This window comes from Carassius carassius, chromosome 2 (genome assembly GCF_963082965.1).
Source record: "Carassius carassius chromosome 2, fCarCar2.1, whole genome shotgun sequence".
Lineage (NCBI taxonomy): Eukaryota > Metazoa > Chordata > Actinopteri > Cypriniformes > Cyprinidae > Carassius > Carassius carassius.
Genome location: NC_081756.1, coordinates 15,772,628 through 15,781,429, shown reverse-complemented (window position 1 = coordinate 15,781,429; position 8,802 = coordinate 15,772,628). Strand labels below are relative to the sequence as shown.

At 38.9% G+C, this 8,802-nt stretch overlaps 1 protein-coding gene and 1 non-coding gene across 3 annotated transcripts; both read left to right on the top strand.

Annotated features, from left to right (window-relative positions):
* The first annotated feature begins 317 nt into the window (after positions 1–317).
* LOC132104242 (eukaryotic initiation factor 4A-I) lies at positions 318–8,392 on the top strand. Of its 2 annotated transcripts, none has more exons than XM_059509573.1 (11): positions 318–422; positions 1,848–1,896; positions 3,646–3,778; positions 4,075–4,214; positions 4,607–4,775; positions 4,938–5,047; positions 5,431–5,574; positions 5,894–6,031; positions 6,616–6,705; positions 6,991–7,070; positions 7,152–8,392. In XM_059509573.1, the coding sequence occupies exons 1-11, from the start codon at positions 400–402 to the stop codon at positions 7,294–7,296; spliced, it is 1,221 nt and encodes a 406-aa protein (XP_059365556.1). In that variant the 5' UTR covers positions 318–399; the 3' UTR covers positions 7,297–8,392. The 2 variants fall into 2 exon arrangements, with proteins under 2 accessions (XP_059365556.1, XP_059365550.1); XM_059509567.1 differs by lacking the exon at positions 318–422 and adding an exon at positions 426–490.
* On the top strand, positions 5,678–5,813 carry LOC132112578 (small nucleolar RNA SNORD10). The gene has a single exon (XR_009424991.1). It is a non-coding gene; the product is annotated as a small nucleolar RNA SNORD10 (small nucleolar RNA).
* Positions 8,393–8,802: the final 410 nt, after the last annotated feature.

Here is an 8,802-nt window from a genome sequence, read left to right as displayed (position 1 = left end):
TAACAATGAAAGTACCTTCACAGTCTATTAGAATCCCATTAACAAATAGTCTTCATTTTTTTAAATCAGAATAATAACCTCAAATTTTAGGGCTGAAAAAAACATGGTTTGCCCTTTGTAAATTGTTATTAATTTAGTAAAGTTACTTATTAAAACAGGTAATTTAAAAAAGCATATTCTGGAAAACCAAAAAGATTTTTTTTTTAAATGTGGTTTTAACGTCCAGCTAGGATTGTCCGTCTTCAAACAGGCGGCACCGATCGTTTCTGAACCAATGGGAAAACACGGTGGGCGGGTGTATAAGCTGACTGAACGGGACGATGTCCAATCGGTTAGCTTTAGCGGTCGTCACGGTTTAAGTATTTGCGCGTTTCCGTCAGTCTACAGTCTTTTGTGATAATGTCGTCTGAACATGAAGATAGGTAAGAGAACGTGTTCGAAGACTCTTTTCCCCGTTTGTGTAAATGGTCGCCGTTTACTTAAATGTTCAGTCAGTATCATTGATTACACAGGATTTGTTTGAAAATATAGAACATTTGTTTTCCATCAGCGATTCAAAAGCTAACATTATCAGCCGGTTTGGCACGTTCGTCCGTTCTCTGGTTCCCGCCTAGTTCAACGTGAAATGCTTTAGGAAAGTGTTTTTTTTTCACCGGGTAGTGTTAAGTACCAGTCACTTTATTTTTACGTTATATCCGTAATGTTTGTTGGAAAGTCTTTTAAATGGGTTTTGTAACGTTTATTCGACGTTCCGTTAGAATGCCGGTTCTTGTGACGCAACGTGTCTCACGCGCTCGTTCAGTTCCTCGTGTGTCCATGCGGCACATGGATGGTCGCTCCCTTCTCCTCATTTTAAGCCGATTGTCTACATTTTAAATATTTGTTGTAATATACTTTACCTGAGAGCTCCTTATCCGGTGCCCATGAAATGATAAATCTATGATTGTTTGCAGATGTCACGTTAGGCCTAAAAATGAGAGAGTACGTAGGCCACATGGCATTTGGTGGGCGAGACAATAGAATGGTCTGGCAGAGCAGGCCCAAGGCCTATCATCAGATATGCCTCTTTTATAATTACGATTTATATAAATATACTATTTATTTAATTTAAGAAAAAGGGAAGCAATGTCGTCGTTGAAAACTACTAGTATTCTGTATGTCTAGAATTAAATGTCGTTATGTATTGGAATAGTAATGTGGTGACGCACAAGGTAATTTTATATATTTTTTATAAAATCCAACATTTTAATGATCGTTTGTTACCGAAGCGTCTTTGTGAATTAGTGGAGCCACGTTGTTAATGGCGCAGAGCGAAAATGGCTGCCACTTTTTAACGACGAGGTTACAATGTCTGTGTTTAAATTTAAAACTAACGCTGTTTTATGGGTATTGCAGATGATTACAATCAAAATCGTCATCCAAACCGGTGTGACGTTTTCCCTGTGGACCCAAAAGAAAACGTTAGACAGAATGATGGGTCACTGTTCACTTTCATTTTATGGAAAATGATCTAATGAAAGTGAACTGTGACTGAGGCTGTCATTCTGCTTTTGTGTTCCATAGAGCAGTCATGTGGTTAAGTAAGTTTTAGTTTTTGCGTGAAACTTCATTTGAACTAGGTCTTTCACACATTAACAATAGATGTACATGTATGGGATGTGTTCGTGCATTATTCCCTGCACTATAAGGGACGGGGTCTAGCAAATAATGGTTAGAATCCACTCTTTACTGTTTAGTTAAAGGTATTGTGAAAATGTGCTCTTTGGGGCTATTTTTTTAAGTGCTCACAACTGAATGTGAAATGAGTTTAACATAAAAGCTATACTAATTACAATGTCTTGTTTCAGACCCAGAGACAATGGCCCTGAGGGGATGGAGCCTGATGGTGTCATTGAGGTTGGTGTCTCATAAGAGCCATTTAATGTAAAGTGTGTGTGTAAAGCATGTTGGTGCTTTTCCAGTGTATTAAACCTTTCCAAAAAGATGTGCCAAACCCTTCAGTTTATAAGCATGTCCCCTAATTGGGCAAGGCAGTGTCTGTGAGTGACACAGAGTCCTATATCAGTTAGGGGCAGAGCAAATGAAGGCCATATTCATCACAGTCAGCTCAACACAGTGAGAAAAAGACTGTTTCATGGTATGTGCACAGATACTTGTCCAAGATGGTGTAGTATTGATCCCCACTTTATGTTTGGAATTAATTACATAGGAATGACAGTTCCCTCTCTCACACTATATATATATATATATATATATATATATATATATATATATATATTAGGGGTGTAACGGTACGCAAAAATCATGGTTCGGTTCGTACCTCGGTTTTAAAGTCACGGTTCGGTTCATTTTCGGTACAGTAAGGGAAAGAAATGCAAACATTAAACTGCAGGTTGTTTATTACTATAAACTTTTTTTCTTTTTAATACTTTTTAATAAAAATAGAATAAGAAATAAAATACTGCTGCAAAGTTCTCCACTAAATAAAATACTCTCAATCTCAAACCGATATCATATAATAAAATATAATGAAAAATATAAATAACCATGATTACAGTGCAGCTTTACCAATCCCAGCATGCTGCTGCTGTAGGTGACATAGAGGGAGACCGCCGACAGACCCAGGCTCTTGTCTTCATAACATCTATACTTCATGTTGAGCATAAATATAAAGCCTACAGATCAAGGACACCGTGAACAGTATTGACGGCAAAATAGACTATGTTTGACAGGTGCAGTATTTGAAAATCGATAATTATTAATTTATTTTTTAAATTACATTTATATCTGAATTTGTCAACCTACAGACTTTCAAACATCAAAGTGTCATGAATATGTATTTGTGTACAAAATGACATATAAACATATTTTCCTATTCTATTTTGCCTGGAAACGCTTCCAACACGCTTGCGTGTCGCATGAAAACTAGGCGTCGATTCTATTTCTAGCATGCACGCGTTTTCCGTGAGGCTTGAGCCGTGCCTGAGATGCGCGTCTCACGCAAGCAGTCTGCAAGCTCTAACCTGTTAACATGGGAGCCGAATTAAAAGCGGAAACGCCACGCAGCTGAGACGCTTGAGCCACGCATCCAGTGTGTCGCCGGCCTTAGAATCAGCTGCAGGGTGGGATTTGCGCTGAACGCGGAGACTTCCGCCACTTAATATCTTCGTTTGGAAACACGAAAATGTATATTTTCCGCAAACAAAATATTGCATTCTGTACACACGTGCACCGTACTGAAAGCCCTGTACCGAAACGGTCCGGTACGAATACACGTACCGTTACACCCCTTATGTGTGTGTGTGTGTGTAGTGTGTGTGTGTGTGTGTGTATGTGTATATATATATATATATATATATATATATATATATGTATATATGTGTGTGAGAGAGGGAACTGTCATTCCTATGTAATTAGTATATGTATATATGTGTGTGAGAGAGGGAACTGTCATTCCTATGTAATTAGTATATGTATATATGTGTGTGAGAGAGGGAACTGTCATTCCTATGTAATTAGTATATGTATGTATGTGTGTGTGTGTATATATATATATATATATATATATATATATATATATATATATATATATATATATGTATGTGTGTGTATGCGTTTTTCAAAATCATTTTATTTTTTAAACAGAGCAACTGGAAGGAGATTGTTGATAGTTTTGATGATATGAACCTGCGAGAGACTCTTCTCAGAGGAATCTACGCTTATGGTTTTGAGAAACCTTCCGCCATTCAGCAGAGGGCAATTCTCCCTTGTATCAAGGGTACGTAAAACCTAATTTCTAGAATGGTCTATCTGTATTTTAGTCACTTAGGAATCATAAGTTCAGTTAATTCACGCCCTTATCAGTTGGGCAGGGCAGTGTCTGTCAGTGACATTCTGACCTATATCTTGTAAGGGCAGATTAAATAAAACCCATATTCATCCCAGTCAACTCATTACAGTGAGGCATAGACTGTTTCATGGTATGGGCATAAGCTGCCCTTGTACTGTAAATTGTAACAGCCATTGATTGAATAGGCATTTGTTTATTTTCTGCCTGTTTTTGTCTGTATGTAGGTTATGATGTCATTGCACAGGCTCAGTCTGGCACAGGAAAGACCGCCACCTTTGCTATCTCCATCCTGCAGCATGTTGATGTGGATCTGAAGGCTACACAAGCTATGGTGTTGGCTCCTACCAGAGAGCTTGCCCAACAGGTGAGAACCATAGCTCATTCAGGTTTGTTTAGCACTTTGTACTGATTCTGCTTTTTTGTTGGAGGTTTTGGAGAGGTTGAATACAAAGTGTAGCTAACACTTCAGTTTTATAAGCATGTCCCCTATTAATTGGGCAAGGCTGTGTCTGTTAGTGACGCACAGTCCTATATCTGGTAGGGGCAGAACAATTGAATGCCATATTCATCCCAGTCAGCTCAACACAGTGAGAAAAGACTGTTTCATGGTATGGGCACAGATACTTGTCAAATCTCTTATAAGATGATTGACTAGTAATTTGCAGTGACTCATGAGCACAGGTGGTTTTTCAGATCCAGTTGAAGTTAAATGGAGTGAATCTATTTTAGTTCTTGATAAAATGTCTTTGTCTTCAGATTCAGAAGGTGGTGCTGGCTCTTGGAGACTACATGGGGGCATCCTGCCATGCATGCATTGGTGGGACAAATGTCCGTAATGAAGTTCAGAAGCTTCAGGCTGATGTGCCCCACATAGTGGTTGGAACCCCTGGCCGTGTGTTTGACATGCTCAACCGCAGATATCTTTGTAAGTGCAGATGACAAACACGTGTTTCAGTGGACTGTCTTAAATTGAGATGTACTAGCGTTTTCTCAACTACCTGCTCTCTTAATTGAGTTGTTACTTAAATGTTTAATATTCTGCATTGCAATGGCTTTAAAGACCACTTGTTTTTCCTTGCTTTTTTAGCTCCCAAATATATAAAGATGTTTGCACTGGATGAGGCAGATGAAATGTTAAGCCGTGGTTTCAAGGACCAAATCTATGAGATCTTTCAGAAGTTGGCCACAGATACTCAGGTGAGCTAATCCTTTTGGTTTGATTTTCTTGGTACCCACACCAAAGTCCCTCACCTACCAGCTTTCTGTGCTGTGATGGGAATCATGAACTTTGGTAGAGTAATGTAACTGCTCTCCACTATGATTGGGCTCCTAGGTCCCTCTTCATGACTTTTAAGCAGCTGACATTTTATATCCTAAAGTTTTTAATTGCTGTATATTTTGACTTCAAGAGAGACGAGAGCTGGCATACCAGTATATTATATCTGTCTCGGTCAAATCTACTGCAATAAGGTCACTGTGACTGTAAATGTACCTTTTCATGTCATTGGCATTTTTTAGGTTCTGGTTAGAGTTGTCTCATTTTGTAAACTGTAACTTGTGCACGTTTTTACCATTTCCAGGTGATTCTTTTGTCTGCCACCATGCCTCAGGAGGTGCTGGAGGTGACCACAAAATTCATGAGAGATCCTATTCGTATCCTAGTTAAGAAGGAAGAACTGACCCTTGAGGGTATCCGCCAGTTCTACATCAATGTTGAGAAAGAGGTGAGTGGAGAATTTAAGGTTAAGGAAGGAGTATTTGTATCTCAAAGCTTTATTCATCATTTGTTCAAAGTTACAATCATTTTATACTAAAGTTGTGAATGTTGTTTTGTGATGATCCCCATGCGTGTCAACTGATCCCAGACTCCCTGCAGTGCTCAGTGCCTGATGAGCGTTTTGCTTATCTGTGCATCTGAGCCTGTCAGGCTCTGTGAACATGATCTTGACTTTAGTCTGAAAACAGCACCACCCAGTGGCGGAGCTGATTTTTTTTTTTTTTTTTTTTTTTTTGGTGCTAAGTTGTTTCTCTTTATCTTTTAAGGAGTGGAAGTTGGACACATTGTGTGATCTTTATGAAACCCTGACCATTACTCAGGCTGTCATTTTCATCAACACTCGTAGAAAGGTGGACTGGCTGACTGAGAAAATGCATGCGAGGGACTTCACTGTTTCTGCATTGGTAAGTGACATTAACATAAGCCCCTTGCACACTGTGATTCCGGAAAATACACAGGTAATGTGTCCCGACAATTGTTTCCGGGTTGCTAGATTTTGCACTTTCACACTGCCAGTGATTACCCGGAATATGTGCTTGCTTTCACACACAACCCGCAAAGACACGTGACATCAGAATGTGATTTGTAATATACGAGTCAAATGCTAGGCACGTTAACTTTCACTTAAGCTTGCGAATGATATCAGTGTCAGAGCGGAAAGTGAGGAACTAACTGATCAATTTGTCGCGAACGCTGATCTGCCTTCAAAACACCCGCTAAAAGAGTTGCGCGATAACATGTCATCACTATGACACACCCTTTACAGCATTAGTTCTGGCTTTTGTTCACACAGCGCTCGCTCTGGGACTGAACCCGGCAATTAATAGGTCCACAACCCGGGATCAATCTCGGGACGTGTTTGCGTTGACACAGAAGGTGACCCGGCAATTTTCCGGGTCCAATGTGCACTGTGTAATGGGCTATATTGTGACATTTGTAAAGATATATAATTTAACATGTCTTATGAACCTGTACTCTGTCTTCATAGCACGGTGACATGGAGCAGAAGGAGAGGGATGTCATCATGAAAGAGTTCCGCTCTGGCTCCAGCCGAGTCCTCATCACTACTGACCTGCTGGTAAGCAATCTTTCACCTTCATCCATAGTTCTGATGGGTCACACCAAGGATTACCTCTTCCACCAGCATTCTGTGCTGTGATGGGCATCAAGGTCTTTGGGAGACTATTCTAACTGCTCTCCACAGTGCCTGGGCTGCCAAGTCCCTAAACACAACTAAAAAGCAGTTGACATTCACATTTGTTTCAAACGCATGCATAAATCTGTGCTTTTAATCATCTTTAGGTTACTAATTGACTTTTTTTTTGTTAAATCTGTACTAAGTCTCTTTTTAATATACTTTAAGGCAAGGGGCATTGATGTGCAGCAGGTTTCCCTGGTAATCAACTATGACCTACCAACCAACAGGGAGAACTATATCCACCGGTAAGTCAAAACTCATTGTTATTTTTGTCTGATTTGTGCAATTCTGGCTGTTGTGTAATATCTTGTGCTTTATTTGTGTAGAATTGGACGTGGTGGCCGTTTTGGCAGAAAGGGTGTCGCTATCAACATGGTTACTGAAGATGACAAGCGCACACTCCGAGACATTGAGACCTTCTACAATACAACAGTGGAGGAAATGCCCATGAATGTTGCTGATTTGATCTAAGAACTTGCCTCATTCTTTCCCCACAATTTTTTTTTTTCCCCTCTGCTCCATTCCCTCTTTAATCTCATTCCAACCCACATAACTTTTCTAGCAACTCCCTCAAAATTCAAGTACTGTTAATTCAGAGGATGTGCTTTTTTTTTTTTCATAAATCCAGTATGTCGGTCACTCATTTATTCAGAATGAATACTCCATATTCCTAAGGCTCATTTAATCTAGACCTTTTTGAGTAGTGCCATCTAGTGATCAAGAGGCAGCGTTTCAAGGCTTATTTGCATGTATGGTGTAAATGTTGATGCACTGACTGGTATAATGGATTGAAGACATGTCCGCTTTTCTTGATAGTGTTGGTTTAACCAATTTTGAGATGTGACTGTTTAACATCTGTTTTTTTTTTTTTTGTAACAGGGCAAATTATGTAAAATACAGAATTATTCATGTTTTATATGGGGAACTAGGACTTGTTCCAAATCTTAGTCACTGCCATTTTCCTTTTACAGAAGCATCTGAGTACTGTAAGATGCTTCAGTCCAAAAGGAAGCTGGGTTGTGAGAACAAACCAGATTGTAAAGTTGCAAAGTATGTTAATTTCTCTCTCTCGTCCAATTCTTCTGTTGCATCTCTTGTGTTGTCCTGTCTGTGTGGTTGTCGCTTTTTGTAAATAGGCTTCACTGTGGCAGGATGGGTGGCTGAAAGCATTGGAAAGGAATTTGGTATGGCTGGTTAACACCCTATCTTTGTATTGCCTCAGATTTCTCTGCATCAAAGTCCTATCGGGGAGTGTTGCTCCTACAACCTACCTCACCAAACTGTGTTGGATGGGTCTAAATATGTAAAGGACCAAACTGCAGTAGTAGAGTATATAGAGATCATTGTCTTTGTATTGTTCAAAAAATGCCTGTCTTTTGTTGAGTAGGTTTGGATGTGGGGTTTACATTGGTCAGTGCTATTTTTTTAAACAAATTTATTACAAATGTGATGATTATTAACCTTTTTGAGATGGAAGCCATGTATTAAATGTTTTCTACATTGGACTCTGCATAGTATTTATTTTAATGGTCTGAAATAAAGGTATTTCCCATTTTTAACGTGCTAAGCTGACTCTTACCAGTTAATTGTATAAGTTACAATAAGTCTATGGTTTGATCTGATACACGTGAGATCTCCAGTGTATGTTCATGGTTCCTGTCCTGTTTGAACTTTTTAAACTTCCCTTTTGAAGCTCAGTGTGAATAACTTGCAATTTTTATTGCATTATCAAAATATCAGTCATGTCGACTACATTAATTATGATGAGAATTAAATGTACAGTTGTGGCCAAAAGTTTTGAGAATTACATAAATATTGGAAATTAGAAAAGTTGCTGCTTAAGTTTTTATCATAGCAATTTGCATATACTCCAGAATGTTATGAAGCGTGATCAGATGAATTGCATAGTCCTTCTTTGCCATGAAAATTAACTTAATCCCAGAAAAACCTTTCCAATGCATTTCATTGCTGTCATTA